At 37.5% G+C, this 19,850-nt stretch overlaps 1 protein-coding gene across 1 annotated transcript; it reads right to left on the bottom strand.

Annotated features, from left to right (window-relative positions):
• Positions 1 to 994: 994 nt before the first annotated feature.
• Positions 995 to 14,816, bottom strand: rhbg (Rh family B glycoprotein). The gene is made up of 10 exons (XM_023288363.3): positions 14,422 to 14,816; positions 8,804 to 8,990; positions 7,748 to 7,898; positions 7,380 to 7,527; positions 6,838 to 7,004; positions 5,137 to 5,274; positions 4,060 to 4,193; positions 3,517 to 3,635; positions 3,101 to 3,174; positions 995 to 1,899 (listed from the first exon to the last, which is right to left on the bottom strand). The coding sequence occupies exons 1-10, from the start codon at positions 14,597 to 14,599 to the stop codon at positions 1,822 to 1,824; spliced, it is 1,374 nt and encodes a 457-aa protein (XP_023144131.2). The 5' UTR covers positions 14,600 to 14,816; the 3' UTR covers positions 995 to 1,821.
• Between the last annotated feature and the right edge of the window lie 5,034 nt (positions 14,817 to 19,850).

Genomic DNA, 19,850 nt, shown 5'->3' on the forward strand with positions numbered 1-19,850 from the left:
TCCAATAAATATTCATAGTGTAAATTAAAGTCATCAAATGGACCTGTTTCATGTTTGTCTTTTTTCTTGATATTTTTTCTTCCATCATGTTTTGATGAATGTCTTTGTGGCTTCCACAATTCTTTATGTGACATCAAGTGCAATGTTGCTTTTATTTGTGTATCTTCATCATGAAAAGACATGCTCTATTAGTTCAGTAAACCATGGAAACTTATAACAATCACGATTAATACATTTGGTACTGAAGAAAATGCTTTGATGATGCTGAAACTATTTTGAAATTCAAATCGGGACTTTTTATGATATAGCATAAGCAGATTTGTGGATAATCCTCACTGGACAAAGATTTTTTCTGATCACTAAGAATAAGTTACAATTTTTCGAGCAGTAAACGGAATACGTTATTTCAGTATGCCTAGTTTATCTCTGTTTCTTAACTTTGCTGCATCATATGCTCAGAATGCATCCGGTTAAGTCTTAGCATCTGCCAACATATACAAAGAAAGCACAAGTGGGCTGTTTTTGATATTGCTTCTTCCTCACTCTTCCCTAGTGGCATTAATCACCTCTCATACACAGGCCCTGAAGAGACCATATCTCACAAGGACACCCACTTTCTTTGGCTGTTTCATCCTCAAAAGTAAAACTGTGTAAATTACTCAGTGAGAGACAAACCCCATCTGGATTGGAAGCATTAACCCCTTCTGCCATGATTGCTGCATAGTCATTAAGCCTTCAGGAAAATAGGACTAATGATGACTGGCCTTCATCATAACAAGCAGAGACTTGATTGCACAGCCACTTGCCTCCATCCCACATTTTATAAAATTACTGAATCTTATAATAGTCTAAATAGTGCCAGACTTCTGTATACATGTAATTTTGGTGGCGATTTGTGAATTATGGTGATCACTGCATTCTATTTTTGATTCACCCTTGATTATAATGTAATGCATACATTTAATAAATGTAATAAATAACAAATGAGACACAATAAACTTTAGAACAGTTTATTTTGCCAAAAAATAATCTGACGTGTTTCAAAAATAATTTCATATAACACAGCTTCAAACATTTAATGTAGCTACCATTTATTACCAATTTAACTTAGGCCAATCAAGAAAAATCTGTTGAGTTTTACTGAAATCCAACACAAAAATATATAAAGGTACATAACTAATACAACAGTAGCATTTCGCTTCTAACTAATCATATACAGTTTAATATGAAATATAAAATTGCAGAAAAATCCCAAATCCCTAAACTATGAGGAGAAAATGCATATGCCTCTGCATTGTTTTTGCATGAAATTCTTTATTTGAAATAAAGAAAATAGAATAAACACAATGTCTTTACTATAAAATGTAACCTATACTTTAAATTCTGTTCCCCACTCAGGCCTTTGTGTTTATTGAATGCAGATTTTCTGTCTTTAGAGCTTCGTCTTTGGTTTGAACTGGCTGTTTAAATGAAGTTCTGTATCCATGTCTTGGCTTGGTTTAGGAGACAGAAAACATGTTTCAGCAAATAGACATCATCATTTCCCAATGCAGCCTTTTCACAGGCCTGTAGCACAGAGTAATGTAGCTCCAGATCAACCTCTAGTGGTTGAAGCTGCCCATAAGCAGTAAGAGATTTTTTTTTTTTTAATTTAAATTTTTATGTTTGGAGAGTTTTAAAAAAGTCAGATTTTGAATTTTTACATATATAACACACAGTTTGGCAGTTGACATGAGCACAATGTGGGTTCTTTTTTTTTTTTTTTTAAAGAAACTACAGGGTGTCAAGTGCTAGGATGGTAAAACCTCACAGTGTGTGCGTTTAACTGTTGAGCTTCTCAGTCTCTTCCGTCCTCACAGCGGTCATCTGGTCCTCATGACTCTCCTCCTCTCCGGGCACCTGAGACAGAAAAGAGAGGGTGAGGTAATTGAGTTTCTAGACTTTTATAACCTCATCTGGTCTCAAACATCCTCTCACTTTCCAGACCAAGCTCAATGTAATTGTCATTTTTCATGGTGCAACTTAGCACCTAATTTTTGGTTTTATGTCATTAATTTTGCTGTGGTGCTATGTCTCTAAATGCCAACATACTCCAGGTATCTCTTTTGTTTCCCTTTCTGATTTTTATTAAAAATTAAAATGAATATAGATGATATTGGAGTTAAAGATAGAACACTGAATTATCTACTGCCATTTATGCAAGAAGAAGACAGAGAATCCATCAGATAGACAAAAGTCAAATTGTACAAATGGAATAAAATGAAATACTTTTAAAGGAATATGAAAATATTTGCTCTGTGTGCTAGACTCGCATCTTCATTTATCTTTTATCTCTTAAACTTAGGGTCATACTCTACGGATTAAGGAAAAAAGATTTAAAGGATAATTTTACTCTAACATTAATTGAGTGTCTTTATATGATGAGTAAAACTATGTGATATATCATGAAAGAGAGGAAGTTATCTGCATTTATTTCTACAGAAAACAGTCTCGAGAATACACATTCAAACACTCATATAAATACATAAAAGAAAAGAATGAATGATGAGCATAAGGCATGATGTACAATCCACTGGTGGGAAATCTAAATGACGTCAGCCCTTTTAGTGAAAAGGCCTGACATCAACCAGGAGGGATCCTGTTCCTGTAAACCACCTGGTTGATCACACTGTGTGGTAGTAGATTTGCGCCACCACGTGGTCAAACAGCAACACTGTTTAATCTGATAGAGATCAGCAACATCACAGTCACTGACACCTGATCGTTGAGGCAATATCACCATCTTGTGGCTGTAAAATTAAATGCCGGACATTTTTTACACCAAGAAAAACCACATATGCTGAGATAGATTCATCTTTCTGCTCTTTCTTCTGAAAATTTTCTTAAATTCTGAGCCTCACATGGAGCCCAAGAAGGAAATTACTGGGAAAGCATTAGACAAATATAGTCCTATAAAATAAACTGTTATCAAAAAACTTAGAATACAGCATTTAATTGTAAGGATCCCTTAGGATATATTAATCTCTTGGAACCCATATCATGTTATTTGGTACTAGTCATAAGAAGCGCAGGATCTTTTCTGAAAACTAATCCAACCCACCTCCCAGTAGATGCTGTCCTCAAAGCAGATGGTGTCAGGAGGCTGGCCAAAGATGGGCAGCTTCAAAATGAAACCTAAACATGACACAAGAGATTATTTGCAATGAGCAAACGGATATCGCATGTGGAATTAGGCCAATATTACTTGCATTTAACAATGTACTTGTCAGTTACTGTTTTAATGGAAAAGAAAAAAGTTTGAGTTGTTGTAGCATTAAAAGGATAATATTTCAATGTGTTGACCTGCTTTACCTGACAAGACATTAAGTAAGATGCTGCTTAAATGCCTAAGAAAACATAATGTTTTAAGTTCAGATTTTTTAAACCTACGAGTCACCAAATCAATGAAAAGCAACTCTTGTTTATGTAAGAGAGTTGTGATTTATCAGATTATTTGAGGAAGTATGTAATGCTTACCAACAATAAGGCCTCCCAGCAGGGCGATGCCCAGAGTGACAGCAAGGGAAATAGCCTGAATACCACCTTGGTAAGATGCTTTTCCTCCATCTGCTATCATAGGGAACACGTCTTTCATGCTGAAATACACACAGAGGGACAAAATCAGCTCAGCTTGCATTTAATAGCTGCATCAGTTGTAGCTTTACTTCACAAGTTCTCACAGTTGGTGAGATTATAAATATTACGGCAAAGCAACAATGACACAGTACGGTATACTAGAGAAAACCACACATTCACTGTCTTTTGCAGGTACTTGCTTGTTGTTTTTGAACTACAGATATCATCTCATTCAAACTGCTTACAAAAGAAAAATGTGGAAATACAGGACAAATGCCTCTGTAATTTTGCCTCAAGTTACAGCTTGTTGAAGTTTCCTGCTTTCTTTTACTTATGATACCTATTGGCAAATCCTTTTTAAGCCTTGTAGTTTACAAAGTGTGTGAATATGGATTTGATCTGGGAAAATGTTGCATCAAATGAAAGCACAAATGAACTGTTTACCCATTGCCGTAAACATCTGTGGTTGCCACAGCAGCAGTGACTGCTCCCACAATAGCACCCAGGATACCAGGCATGCCATGCAGGTTGTGAACCCCGCAGGTGTCTTGGATTTTCAGCTTCTCCTCCAGGATGGGCTGAAGTGGGGAAGAGAGGACTAATTATGTGGCAGAAAATGAAACTGGAGGGTGAATGCTGACAACAACGGCATATAAAACACATATTTTTTCTCTTTTGCCAATGCCATCTAATGAAAACTTTTATCCACAGTCCTTTGCAGGTTATTGAACAGTATTAACATCAGGAGAAATGTCTCTCAGTGGAAATCAAATTCCATACAGCACACATTTGGTTGTATTCTCCAGGCAGTGAGTGGTAAGTTTTATTAGGGCGTGGGAACAGTAATGATTATATCTGTGCTACAAAATATCCCACATCCATTAATACAAACTACCTTTCCAGTTGCACTGATGTCAGTTTTCACCATTTATTTACAGGAAATCAGGAACATACAGGAAATCATTCCTACCCACTGCAATAAATGTGTTTCTCTTCTCGACCTCTCGCTGGCAGAGAGCTCGCAGCAGTCTCTACTTTGTAACGTCTTTGTTGTTTTACAGTTACCTGTTGTTCTGCTGTTGTTGCATTACTTGCACACGTTGCACTGCTGTTTACAGGACTGTAATTTCCTCATTCACTGTATATTTTATTGTTGGTATTTGACATTTTATGGTGCATTTTTCAATGTAAGTACATTGTACACTTTATTGTGTATTTTGTATTCTACTGTATTTTTCTATTATAGTCATATATTTTATATTTTTGGTGGTGATCACTTTACTCTTTCTGCTTGCTACCTGAAAAGCAGAATTTCCCCTTTGGGATCAATACAGCAGATCAATTCTATTATTTGCAATTTGTTATCAACTGAAAACACCAACAGATGTCAACATATTTTTACAGATTTGCTGAGAGTGTATTTGTTACAAGACTGCTTTTGTTATTTTTTCCCCTACCAGCTCTGCCTTTCGCATCTTTTCTTGAATAACTATTAAACATGAAATGCTGAACCATCCTTACTGAGAGGTACTTGAAGCCCAGAACAGAGATGATGCCGGCCAAGAAACCAACAATCATGGAGCCGAAAGGCGTCAGCATCATTTCACCAGCTGTTCCTGCTGCGACTCCACCAGCCAGGGCAGCATTTTGAATGTGGACCTAAAATGGGGACAAAAAGCATTGAATGCAGTAAGACTTTTAAAATACAATGTTAATCCTGCTCTTATGGCGCTGTGTTGTACTGTGCCCATACTCTACAGTGTATGATTTATTGTTTTAAATCTCTGAGCCAACATTCCTACTCCCTCCCTGTCAGTCTGAAAACAAAGGGTTATTGTAGATCTTCTGCTTGTACTAGTGAAAACATTTCTATTTTCCTTGGGAAAGAGTTTTTAAATGTGACTACCTGTGAGCAAACAGATTTCACAGGTACATAAAGGAAGTGGAACTCATTACCACAGGTTTTCTAAAAAATTCCTGCCAGTTGCTGACTGAGCCAGCTGATTCATATTAGCCACTAAGCAGTTCAAAAGCTGCAAAACGTCAACAATTAGAAACAAACTAAAAGACTGACACTTGAGGCTTAAAGTAAACACTGCATAAACACACAAATCATTTACGAATTTAAATATTTGCCACATAAAAAATTTGCAGATCCGCTTACTGTACAAATAAAAGACCAACTTCATAATAAATCTTACATGCTGCACATAAATGACAGGTTGGTTGGTGTGATCATAAGAAACATAATGCAAATGCATGTGTCTCATTTTTGAAAGTTTTTGCAAGCATCTAAATTCTATTTTGTAGCAAAATTATTGACACAATAATTACTTTACACAAACATCTATTCTGTGCTCAAAAACTGTGTGTTTGTGCAGTTTTATTCTCAAGTTCTTACTTTTGTTTTTTGTCTTAGATAAATTACTATAGGAAGTTTCTTGAAGACAAAGACATATTTTTGTCTCCATTAATTTATCGTGTGTGATAATAAATAGGTGCCATTGTGCTTTGCTTTCATGAAAAGTTTGGCCAACTGCAAAATTACAAAGTTGTACTTTCCCGTCTTTGGTGATTAAGTGACTAAACTATAAGGAAATGGGTGTGCACTGCTGCAGAAGGAGTGACTGGAAAAATGCATGTATGCAACAGATGAAACTTTCTGATTTGTGACGTGTTGCAGCTTCTTTCACACCATGTGGCAGCAAACAGGTGGAATGCAGAGACAAGTCGATGCCTTCAGGTGATTGGCTTGTCTTTACCATCAGCACGTTATACTATGTGGCATCTACACACCCTCTGTGAAGTTACAGTGCTGAATATATTTCCCTCCCAGGTTTTGATTAGTATCGGTGCAGGAGCGTCACTTCTTTATTTCAAGTTCATTTACTGTTGACAGATGAGTTTGACTGCGAGTGTCCATGTGACTGAACCACAGTTTACATTTTTTCAGGGATGGGAACCTGCAGGTGATTTATTCATCAGCTGTTGAGTAACACTGTCATGTGTTTTGAAGCCTGATAAGCTGAGATCCACCCTGCTGACAATGAATCAAGATGTTATGAAAAACCTTTCTAGTTCATTCAGTCTTTTGTCTTGACTTCAACATCTTCACCTTTACTATAGTAATGGCATGATTCTTAAAGCTGATTGCTTTATGTTTTCTTTATGTGATTTTGGAAACCACAGTTTAGTTCAGGAGTAACAATCCTGTGTTCTCACCATGTCCAGCTTGCCATCGTGAGCTGTGAGGGAGGACATGGCATACGTGGACAGAGTGCAGGCTGCCAGGGAGTAGTAGGTGTTCAAGGCTGTGCGGTGCTGGTCGTCTCCGTGAGCCGTGATGGCAGAGTTGAAGCTGGGCCAGAACATCCACAGGTAGATGGTACCTATGTGGAAGTACAATAGCAAAAACAACATTTTACGGATTTATTCCTAAAAGGTAGTTTAAGTAAATACTGAGAGCATTGCAACATTTTCCCCAAAACTATAAATGCTCATGTTTTGCTGCCACTTCTGAAGGATTCTATACTAGGAATGAAACAAAAAGATCAGAAAAGGCTAAATCTAACACTGTAGAGGACAAGTGTGTATTTTATGGTGTTGACAGAGCGTGTAGTAAGCACATAACTGCACAAGAGAGGATTTTTACTGTGGGTATCGTTACTCCTTTAAGTGAGAACACTATTGCACTAACATTAAAAACGTATCAGTTTAAGTACTTTAATTTTGTAAAGAAAGTCCCAGCTATGCGTGATATTTACCGATCATAGCAAACATGTCAGAGTGGTAGACTGAGCTGTTCCTGTGTTTGCTCTTGTCCAGGTTGGGCCGGTATAAGATTCGGGTCACCATCAGGCCGAAATAAGCTCCGAATGTGTGGATTGTCATGGAGCCTCCAGCATCCTTGGTCTGGAAGAAAGTTAATTCACAACTTGGTTTAAAAAGCTCCATTAAACGCAGGAGCAGAGTTGATGATTATAGTTGAAAAGAGAGGCAAAGAAAAAAGAATTTTAGACCAAAATCTTTTACTGTTGAACGCTGAATTTCTTTACAACCCAAGTCCCAAAGAGATGTTCATGTAATTATCACTTTTAGAATGAATACATAATATGTTTATACAGTAACTCACTCCCAGAATGGACAGCAGGATGAACTCATTGACTGCGAAGAGCGTGACCTCGAACATTGCCATGATCAGCAGCTGAACTGGACTGGTTTTACCCAAGACAGCTCCAAATGAGATCAGCACAGAACCGGTGCAGAAATCAGCGTTGATCATACTGAAAGACGAGTTCAGGAGGAAATGTTACCACAGTAAACTGCACAGGGCACGGACAATATGACAAAGACGTATATCATCTTTGTTCATGGAGATATCCTGTGTTTGTTTTGTGTTTTTATACATGTATGTTTTTCTACTCAGTAGAATTTTAGGTAGCAATTGTAGAACCCACAGCATCTACAAAACTTTTCAGCTTCTTAATTGTTTTTGAGCAAAAACACTTGCTAACTGGTGAACATAGTGTTCTATTTGGCAGCTTAAGATGCTTTCTAAGAGACTGAAGGATAACTGATATTTAAAGTGAGTGAATACTGGTCTTGCATATATCAGGTGGCTTGAGGTACGTCAGTGCTGTGTTTACAACTTATTCCATTTCCCAGAGTGGCTAAAATTTAATTAAGTCCCCTTTTATAGACACGATAAGCAACTTAAAGAGATTGAAAGAGGCCTTGAATTGCTGAGCAATAAACACTTTAATACAACTCTAAAACTAATTCACATGAATGAACAGCTCTTGTGGTTTCTGTACAGCATTTTGTCCTGCATTTCTTGCAAGAAAGGACTCTAAAACAATAGCTCTGCTGATGGATGTGCTAAAAAAATAAAAAACTGACATTATTAACTTTTCTAAACCTTGCAAATTCCATTCAAGGACTACACCTATTCTGGAAATCGGAAGAAACAGTGTTTTGTTTTAGTATTTTTCTGTGTCATATATTGCACATTGAGCTGCTGTCATTGTGTGGCAAAAGTTAAGGGTAAGAATGATGAAAGAAAGAAGTTTGTTCATGTATGTGCCTCAGGATGTGTACAGGACAGCTGATGTTGATACACCGAATATGCAAAATGTGTCAACTCATCGTGTCCGTTTATGGTTCATGTCTGTTTGTGTTTATCAGATACCTCTCCACCCCGATGTGGATCTTGCCTCCATGCATGCCATGGAAGAAACCCTGCATCAGTGTGGCCCACTGCAATGCAAAAGCTGCGATGAGGAAGTTGAATCCCACACTGCTGAAGCCATAGCGCTGCAGGAAGGTCATGAGGAAGCCGAAACCGATGAAGATCATCACATGTACGTCCTGGAAACCTGCATGTTGTAGAAAACACAAGTTAAATTTAAGGATCCCATGAGACTGGAGGACCAAAACTAGATATTAGCTGTTTTCAGTCTGGTTTCTGATCACATCACAAGATAAAAACTGTCCCCAGAAGTTAGAAATTACTTTGACTCAGCTGAAGGAGGAAAAAACGGTCTAAGGCCTTTAGGCGTGACTTTAAACTGGTTTTACTTGTGCTGAAAAAATAGCAACTTTGGTGAATACATCCTTGTAGATTTACACTTTCAATGCTCAGTTCCACTTCCACAAGAGTCACATCTGGATCCACTACTTTGTAGGTTTAAAAAAAAAATCAATTTTGTGTTCCGTATTCAGTTTCTTTGCTATACAGATGACCCTAAACTCTCTTTGGGTGTTGGACCTGAATGTTTCAGCAATATTGCTGCCTTAAAAACTGCAGATACAAATGTAGGTCATCAAAAATGTAATAAATGTATCACATAATATTGGCTGATTACACCTCAGATAAAAAAGAAAAATAAAAAAATCTAGAAAATAATAAAAATTTCAAGTAATGGCTTGTAAAATGGGAAAACTATGTCAGATTACAAAATTCATTAACAAAAGGAGGGGGGAATAATTAGTAAAATAAGAAGCAAAAATGTATGAATTTATTGTGTCAACATATTAAATATAATTTGTAAAATTCAGAATAATAAATAACAGCAATGCTTAAATGTTATTAAGGCAGTAGTGCTACTTCTGTAAGCTTTCCTCCTGCTCTGTATTGATTCATTTGACAATTATTAATAATTTTGTTAATTTTTTTTGTTTTATTTATCTTTATTCGGCAATCCAAGCATTTGCTCCCATGCAGAATGCACATGTGGTAAGCCTAACCATGTCATTATTGAACTGTATCCTCTGTTTACATATTAACTTAACCAGTGTAATGCCAAAATAGTTTGTAGATGATAAATAAATGCTTACAGATTACATTAAAATTTACTATTTACTTTTGTTCCTTGTCAGGTAAACCTCTAGTGGTAGTACAGTATGTGCTGACAGCACTTAGGGAGGATGCCAATAATTTAGATCAACCTCAAATGCTCATCTCAAGAGCCTCCATCAACAAAAGCACCCACTCACTGCCCACAACCTTGTCACTTGAGGGCTTTGTCATTAAAATCAGGCTCTCTTTGAATGAGCCATTACATAAGCTTTGGTAAACTGGGACATCAGGTTCTGTTGTGTCTCAGTCCTGTGCAGTGAGACTCATATAAAGTGGTCTTCCATTAAGATATTCATACTTGGAAACCTGTTGCTTAATAAGTTAAAAATTAAAGTTTTTCATATAGTTGATCCACTGTATAGAAAGCCCATTTCACACATGTAGCAGAAATTGGTTCCATTCTGGATCTGAACTCTCTGAACTTGCACCCTGATGCTTCCTCTTGGTTTACACAGTTTGAGAGCACTGCTTTCTAACTCTCATTATTTGTCCCAAACTGCCATACACAATATTGCACTGTGCCCTGGCTGCTGTCGCCATGGTGACAGTTAATTGGCATGGCCACGCGGAGGTGTTGCCAGCGTCCCCATTGGCATTTTGGCCCAGATACATGCGTTTCCCAGTGGCCCAGGAGGACATCATACAATAAAAGCAAGAACAGGCTCTGTGGGGTAGATTCAGAGTCTAACTGTCATCAGATTTAGATTTCTGTGATAATATGTTAAGCTACTCTTTAAATTTTACAGTGGTGAGTTAATAAGACAAGATACAACAGTTATTTAATTCCTATTGGGTAAACAAGAAACTGTAGGAACATTTAAACCATTATTGCAATAAAACCTAGCAGCAAATAAAGTCTGGCTTAGATGAAGATGCAACATGGAGTTTTAACTGCCTCTAAAATGACCTTCACTTTTTAATTTGCAAATTATTTGTTTCAAACTATCATCTCACCCCAATGCCACATTGTTGCTTTTTTAGTATCTACTTCAATACACATGAACAAATATGTTTTTACTCAGCCAGGAACAGCTATGTCTTAATTGTGAGCAATTTAAAAGGAATGTTTTTCTGCTGTAGGGAATGAGATCTAACCTCTGACCTCTCAGACAGTCACAGGACAGCCTCTTTCATCACTGCTTTGTTCACCTTCAGGTGATCTGTTGTGCAAGAGGGAGACTTGCGAGGCATATTTTCAGTAGACATACCATCATTATCTCACAGGAACACATAGAACAGACAATACATAGATTGTAAATCCACTGTTGGTGGTCTTACACAGCCTTCTGATATCATCAAAAAGTGGGGAAAAAAAACATGTACATGCCCAGTAGAGTGTGAACTTGTCTGTTTATTGTACAGTTTTTTTCAGGCATGCAATAAGGATGGAGAATGTAGGTTGTGTACATTTCCCTGACATATGAAGGTCAATTCCTGGTTCAGCTCTCGACGACAAAAATGTCAGGTTAAATATTATCGGACACCATTAAATCTAATGAACCTTTACTCTCTGCCCTTGTTTTTCAAATCTCAGACAGTCTGTCACCTTCATTGGTTTAAAGCAGTGTGTTCTGTTAAAAGCTTTAGAACCACCTACTGTCTGCTTTTCATCATGTGGCTGTGAAAGAAAGATTTGCTTTTTGTTAGAAGTAAAGGTGGGAGTATTGTGATGTTATCAGTCTCATAAAATCTTAGAAAGATGGCTGGGGTGGATAGTTGAGCTAGTAAAATGATGGACTCTGACACAAGTAACTGCCACTCACATCCTGTGTGTCACATTTAGAGGGCGGACAATCTATTCTGTCGTTAAGGTTAAAGCACGTGTTGCTTAAGATGAATGTTAATGATTCTAACAAGGAATTTCAACCAAGTGCACCAATGACAGAAAATAAAGCAAGACTGAGTCTGCAGCCAGGCTAACGGCCCTGAGATGCTCTTCTTTTTCTGAATGCTGACATTAGCATGCCAACATGCAGAAACAATGCCAACATGCTGATGCAATCATGTCCTTAGTTTACCGTGTTAGCAACATTTGCTGATTAGGAATCAACACAGGGAAGGTGCAGCTAAATTCTATTCCTATCTGTTTGCAGATGTGATTAGTTTGTAGGTATTTTGTCATAAATCAAAGTAAGGAACAAATACAATCTTTGACCTGGTGATAGGGATAGGTGAGGGTGAGCAAAGTGATTATCCTGAGGGGAGCATGAACATCTCCATCAAATGCAACCTGCTGGTGGTGCCAGAGGAGAAGTCATCAGATCACTTCTCCTGGACCAAAAAGACATTACTATCCTTGTGGAGCTATGCAGGTGATTTATGGGAGGACTGATTATGCATTTTGATGTGCCTTGTGTGGTTAAGATTTCTAATGTAAAACAAACTGTTTTCTGGTCAGATGACTTTCTATAACAGTTCACATGGGACATATTCAGCTTGCAGGTCTAAATGCAGGTCTTCATTTTAGCATTTTGCCAAAATGTTTTGATGCATTTGCTGCATTTTAGGCCTTTTAAACAACCAATACTATTACTTTTCTCAACATTTTTGCACTTACAGATCATGATAATATCACATTTTTGATGCATTATGGTAAATTTCAGTGCATTTAAATAATAAATCAGGGTTTACTAAAACAGACAGTTTCTGAGGCATTTTTAGCTTCAGTAGAAAACATTTAAGTTGCTAGTGTTTAAATGTGTGCATGCAAAACCGTGCATGTGAACTCAGATCCAGCTCAGCGTAGTTACTTAAAGGTGAAAAGTTCAGTGACTGACAGGAAGAAGGCAGGAGCAACACTACAGTTGAAGATTTAAACAGTGCTAAGAAAAGGTCGATCAACTCTGTAAATTCCCATCATTCTTTGCTTTGCTCCAGGACCACCACACACCTGAGAAAGAGAGACGTCTGTAGGTAAAGCACTGACAGTAACTGACTTGTTAAGACGCGCCCACCAGCCCTCAGTCAGTTAGCTAAGGTGGAGCTGTATCATCAGACAAGTGATTCAAAGAATGCAACTTTAAGCTTCTATTTGATTTGGGCAAAAACATAAATGAAAGTGCAGTTTGATTTCTATACCATACAAAACCTGCTTATTAAAATAAAGTAATTCGGGAGGAATTAACATTGCTTATTCTGCTTATTTTGTCTGAAATTCAGATGGGAATTTGTCAAACTGACCATAAGCCTGTGCTTAAAAACAACTTTAAGTTTTGTTTACACCAATTGTGAATGAAAATTTTGCTGTATGAATGCAGTAATGAGCATGCTAGCAGAAAAAAAAGAATGAATGTGTCTTTCTACACCATCAATTCATATAAATCAGGAAATTAGTGATGAGAAAGATCCATGGATCAGCTTCTATGGGACAGCAGCGGACTGGAAGACAGCTCCATGAAATGTCCACACACAAAGAATAGACTCATCCAATTAGGGGCAAGAGAGCCGCTTGTGATGCAACTCAGCAGTTTCTTGTCCTTTTACACAGAACACAACACTTCTGAGACAAAATGATGGTGTCGATATGCTGACAAAAGAACAGGTTGCATGCAAGACACCGAATACTTACAATAGTGTAAAGATCACTGATGGAGCATGCAAGAGAGAGTAAGATTTCAGTGTTAGTGAGTTATGGTCAGTATGATTAGTAAGAAAAACACTGTCTCCAGTTCTTAAAAAGGTTGCACATGTTGGCAAGGCCACACCCCAACCCAACAGGCAATAAAAACAACAAAATTATGCTTTACAATGTTGCAACATTTGCTATGTTCTCTATATTGTGGTGAGCTAGATAGTCATAAAGTCAAGCTTTTTAGTTGAACAAAAAGTTTGTTCTTCAGTCATAGCTTACTAACACATGACATTCAGCTTGTAGCTCAAGAATTCGAACATTATATTTTAAGTCATGTGTTAATACTGTCTTTATTGGAAGTACTTTGGCTGTTAGTGGATATTTGTTGAAGAACTGACTCTCAAAAACACCAGGTTTAGTGAAGGACCAGCATCACCTAAAAAAGTCTACGTTTGAGTTTGAACTCAAAATTCTGGATTTTCAACATTTTTTTTTTTTTAACATATTTGCTGCCTTTTGTTCTTCTATTCTCAATTCTGATATGCATTGCATGACCTTAAAGAAGATAGATGGCATGATGGGAGTTGTAGTTACTGAGTTGCATCCTCCTGTGAAAATGCAACTGATTGTAAAATACAAACTGATTAGTTTCATTGAGGTACATTAAAAATCTTTCAAAATATGCATGATATTTAAAATAAAAACAAAACAAAACATCATGATACAATATTAAGCTGCATCCAAATTTATGTCCGGAGTCTTATGAGATTCTTTATCTAGATGCTGTGACTTAAATTCAGAGAATAAAAGCATCTTGACCCCTGACCCTGACTGGAATCTGCGGCCTTAAACCTCCAGACATTCACAGGACACTCACTTGGGTAGCGGTAGTAGAAGTCATTCTCATAGTCAGAGTGGTTGCTTTTGTGCCACTCCCTTGAGTCTGTCTCATGGTCATACTGCACCAGCACGCCGAAGAGGATGATGAGGATGATCTCCAGGATGAAGCAGGTGATCGGCAGCTTCAGCCGCATGTTGGTTGTTGAGTCAGTCATGTTTTCTTCCCGGTGTGATGAGGAGTGGAGGCTCAGTGAGGCTTGTTCTTGATGAAAGGGATTAAAGATCCAGGACAGAAAGTTGGACCCACTCTGTCTCTCTCACACACACACGAGGGTGTCCTCAGTGCAGAGACGGGAGGTTGGTGTGTGTGTTTGTCTGTGTGTGTGTGTGTGTGTGTGTGTGAGGGTGGAAGAAGAAGCTCAAAGACAACATAAGAGCAGGTCTTACATGTGTGTTTTTGTTCCACTGGGTCACACCTACCAGGCCTAATAAGGCAGGGTCACCACTAGCCCTGCCTCCTCCTACTGTACTTTTTAAGGTGGTCTGAAGTTCTTCAACGCACTTTACAAGCTGACAATGCTAGTGAAGTTAAATTTACTTCATCTTTTACCTTTGGATTAAATCTTATTTTGGAACACAGCAAGGACAAAAGTATGGGGCAAAATGTGTATTTCTTCCTGTAGTCATTTTAAAAAAAGAAAATACAGCTACTACATAACAAAAAAGCTTTCATCAGATGTTAAATAGTACAGCTCCCACGTTATAATTAGTTCAATTCTTATCCCCAAATGCCCTTTTCTATCCTTGGGTTTCCAAAATTTTGGTTGTGATGGTTGCTGCATAAAATGTTGACTTTTTTGTCTCTACTGTTCTTACAGTACCCTTATCCTGTCAAGCCAGCAATTTTTAACTCATGACTGTCTGATTATTATGGGAAATTGTGTTAGGCAGCTAAATACACAAGTTTTAGATTGCATTTTAACAAACATACAGCCATAGTGGCTCTATGAGACTGCAATAAAACTCAGGAAGCGGACTCCGAAAAAGTCAGGGAATCACCAGAGTTACTGCAATTCAGGCTGGAGTGATAAAGTCAGACATACTTGTGAGGAAAGTTATCGTCCTTGAATTTTCAGGAATTTCCAGAATTACAAATGTTTGTGATTTTGAATGACATTTTTTTAATTATCTGCTTTTGGGGGGTGTTTCTGAGTCCCATCAATTCCTGCCACTAGCTGCATATTCAGGTCATGCGATTCGGATGGTGATGGCTGAAGTTACCACAATGATGTCATTTAGGGCTCATCCACCTTTATATACAGTCTATGGCTTTTAATTCACTAAACTGCATTCTAAATTCCATTTTGCGTTTCTCCCAGATTCTGGGATACATCTCCTATCAAGATATCTTTGCCATTTATCATATCGTTTGCCAAGTGTCACTCCTTTTCAGCCACCCAATAATATGGGGCAGGATTTATTATCCTGGTAACTCAAATATGTTCTAAAACAGTGTTGTTTAACCTAAACCATTCTATTTTTCAAAGCCTAATCAAATATCTAACATGTACTTAATGTTATGAATGGGTCAATTTTATCCCAAAGCACAGTTTTCTCTTATTCTAGCCAAATAGTTTTGGTGCACATTTCTTTCAAATAGAATTTAGAATGCTGTTTTGTTGATTAGTAATATAATTTTTGGAAGACAGTGCTGGAAAGTGACACCAAATGTACTTCTTCTGTGATTCTAATAACTTGTGAAACAGATCAAATAATGGCACCTTTATGAATTATTTATGAGCATAAACTGAAACCACAACAACACATTTACTCTACAGTTCACACAGAAAGAGAATGTGGGCATGACGGCGTCTTTGAGAAGAGAACACAAAGGTTTAGGAGAGGGCTGTGATTAGATATTATATACTCAACTACTACTATACAAGCTGAGAGTGGGGTTAAGCTACGGGACACTCGTATGTTCCGCCTCCTCCTCTTCCTCCTGTCGTAAGGTTTCACAAGAGATCTCACTCACACCTGTATCTCCGTCCTCCATCAACGGAAACTGCCTTTTCTTTGGAAAGGTGAAGAACTGAAAAGAATGTTGTTTTGATTTTGAGGAATTTAAACTATTAGCACTTGAGACCACAGGCGTCAAAGAGAAGCCGTGAACTCAGTAGTGACACAAAAGGTTGGTTGTCTGTCCAGCTTCCTGTCAGTTTAAGCTAAACTGTGTCAGCACTAATTAGCAGGTCGGTGCAACTCAACCCTGCTTCAGTATGCTGTGTTACAAGCCCTGGACATTTTTTATCAAATGACTAAAACTGTTTATTTTATGTTTGAACAATGAATTATTGTGTCTCTAAAATACTCACTACAGCACTAAATGTGGATTGGCCACTGTTTTATTACATTTTTATTTTAAAAAAGGGAGGGAGGCTGTTTCTAAGAGTTTGAAGCTGAAATTCTGAATATGTTACAAACATATCTTGTTGATTTGGGCTCTTAAGTAGGGATTTTTGTCAATAAGAAAACTATTAAATAACGCCACAATTAAGATAAGGTCTGTATTTCAAAATTGTGCATCTCTTGACAGATTTTTTAAATGTATTTCTGCCAAAATATAATGCAATCTAGTCACAAAAATAAGCTATTTAATTATTAGCATTGTGAAGAATGCAGAGAGTAACATCTGACCAGAAAATACATTGTCACAATGTGTTTTTAAAAAATATTTACAATGTAATCTTGACCTCAGTAACTTCAATAATTTATCATAGATTGTATTAAAGTGCTCTTAATTGTGACTAGATGGTAAAAGAAGACAAAACACACTCTACTGTGCGTATGTCAACACCGTATAAAATGGGTAATACATTAAGCTACATATGAAACTGTAGTTCAATAAATACTTGTATTTGCCTCCAGTGTAAAGAAGTGTTTCTCACCAAAGTACTTTATTTGTATGATGATTTTTGTTTAATACCCAACTGGTAAGTATGAAGTATATAATTTATTTATCTGTCCTCAAGAATGAGAGTGGATTCATGCAGGTTAAGTTTTGTTTATGGAAGACACCCATTAACAAATGTCACTTCTTTAGATTGATAACTTAAAAAGAAACCTGAAACTTCAAGCCATAAGAAGCTACATACGGACGTGTCTCATCTTGTCCCTCCTCTTGAAGTGATCTCATTCCTCATCACTTCATCTCAACAGTCAAGAGTTCCAGGTTCCATCTAAATCAACAAGCCTTCAAGTCAACGTCAGGTTCACACACCGAACCTCTGCTCATGTCTAAGTCCACAGGTATAGATTCAATGCACTGCTGCTGCTCCGTGTGCTGTAATAACTCTTTCAGATACCTGTGTGGCCTTGCAGGAAAACTGATGGACAAAAGGATAAAACAGTCAACCCACTGTGTGTCATTAAAGTGAATGACGTGCACCCTGAGGTCAACACAACGAGGAAGATGTAGTCAGAAGCCACGTAAAAAAACAAAGTACGACTGTGTTTATGTTAGAAATCAAATCTCAGATTTTTTTGTCAAAAAAACATTCAGATAAAGTTTTGCAAAGTTCTTCTAATGTTTTCAACAGGAAGGTTTACTTGTTTGTTTTGGTGCAGTTTGAAAATATGAACTTAAACAAATGAAACTATATGAAAAGAATATAAAATACAAATACAGTGTCACCATTCTAATGCGGTTTCCAGGTCAACTAATCTCTGATAGAGACATATTAGTATTAGAATGCAGTGACAAACATTAACCCAGTTTTCTTGTAAGCATGAAGAACTTGTGTTGTATCACCTGACTCTGTGGTGTCAGAAAAGCTCCAGACGTTCAAGCGTGCATGCCACAGATATTTTTTTTGTATTGTATTATGGTTGTAGATGCTTCTTGTCACTCCATCATTGCAGTAGGCTACTGGGCCCCACTGATAACACAATCGCCCAATCAGAGGCAACAAGAAGCCTGGCACCAGATGAAAAAAGATAATCACAAGACTAGACCTGTCTGTTAAGCAATACTGAGATAACATACATTCAGAAGCTGCACAGGTACTTCAGTTACCGTGCTAATGCACAGTGGAGGTATTATACTGTACTATGAGTGCTTTCCAGGGGCCTACATGCTCATCTTGCAAGACTCTTCATCGATAGTTAGGCAAAATACAAGTTCAGTTCACATGTTTTAGTGCCAGCCCTGCCACCATGACAGATCTTCAGCTTGCTGTTTTAATGAATTATTTCTCACACATGACAATTTTTTTTCTTCATGATTATTTTATAACTTATATCACATTATTCAGTTTTCTTCCTATAACACATCACCTCATCTTCAAAATCATTTCATGTCATAAAGAAATAGTTTCCTGTTGAAAGAAAAACATTCATGTCACAGCAACAGCCAACAATACTGTACATCTGCATCTGATTTATGGGATAAGTGACCCAGTTAATCCAAAAGGCTTTTAACATGTACCAAGAGAAGAGACCACATCCCATCCCGCCAGTCCCTGCTTCCCTTCACTGGCTATCTGTGAGTTTAAGAATTGATTTTACTGCTGTTTTTTTAAAACCTTGAATGGCCGGCCTCCTGCCTATATCCAAGTACTGCTAAAAATGTGTTTTGAAAGTTATTAGAATTTTTGCTGAGAGATTATGCAGCTGCTCACCACTGCTACCACTATGTGATTTTTTCACAGAGGGATGGAAAGGGTACACTTGTTGTTTAATGATAGTTACAGATACAAAACATATTCATGAACACGTACACACAAAGTTACGGTCTTCTGTTTTGAGGTTTTCTGTTTGAGCTTTTAGTTAAGAAACCAGCCAGAGGAGCTCCAGGCTAAACAGTGCAAAACAGGAATGAGAACGTTGACTTATCTCTCTCCTATCTTTGCTCTCAGATCTATATCATCCACATGTTACACAACTAACTCAACTGGTAAGTGATAGGTTGAGGAGCCTCAGGCCCATCATGGGATAAATCATTCCACAATGAGGACAAAAGGTCAAATAATCGCTCTGTTTTTGTCAACATATGTTTGTGTCCAGCTGTATTGTTGAGGCTTGAACAACTTCATGTTGAAACATACAGTTTTCATTAAAACTGTACAATCATTTTGAATGAAAACGTGTCAAAGTGCTCCAGGCCATGAGCCCTTTTCTTAGAAAGAAGCATTGATCAGATATTCAGCTACACATGGCAGATGAGAGTATCTAAACAGCCAATCAGTGAAGAGCCTGCATACCTGCTGGGAGACTGCTGAGAGTCACATGTGACACATCTCATAATAATCAGCATACCATGAAATGCAAAAAAAAAAAAAGAAAAAAGAAAAACAGGGTGAGAGTCAAATGACACATTGCACTGATCACTTGACAACCGTCGCCACATTGTGAAAAATCACAACACATACAATGATTGTGAGATAACAGGCAGCCCAGAATGTCACA

This window comes from Amphiprion ocellaris, chromosome 9 (genome assembly GCF_022539595.1).
Source record: "Amphiprion ocellaris isolate individual 3 ecotype Okinawa chromosome 9, ASM2253959v1, whole genome shotgun sequence".
In the NCBI taxonomy this organism is placed as follows: Eukaryota; Metazoa; Chordata; class Actinopteri; family Pomacentridae; genus Amphiprion; species Amphiprion ocellaris.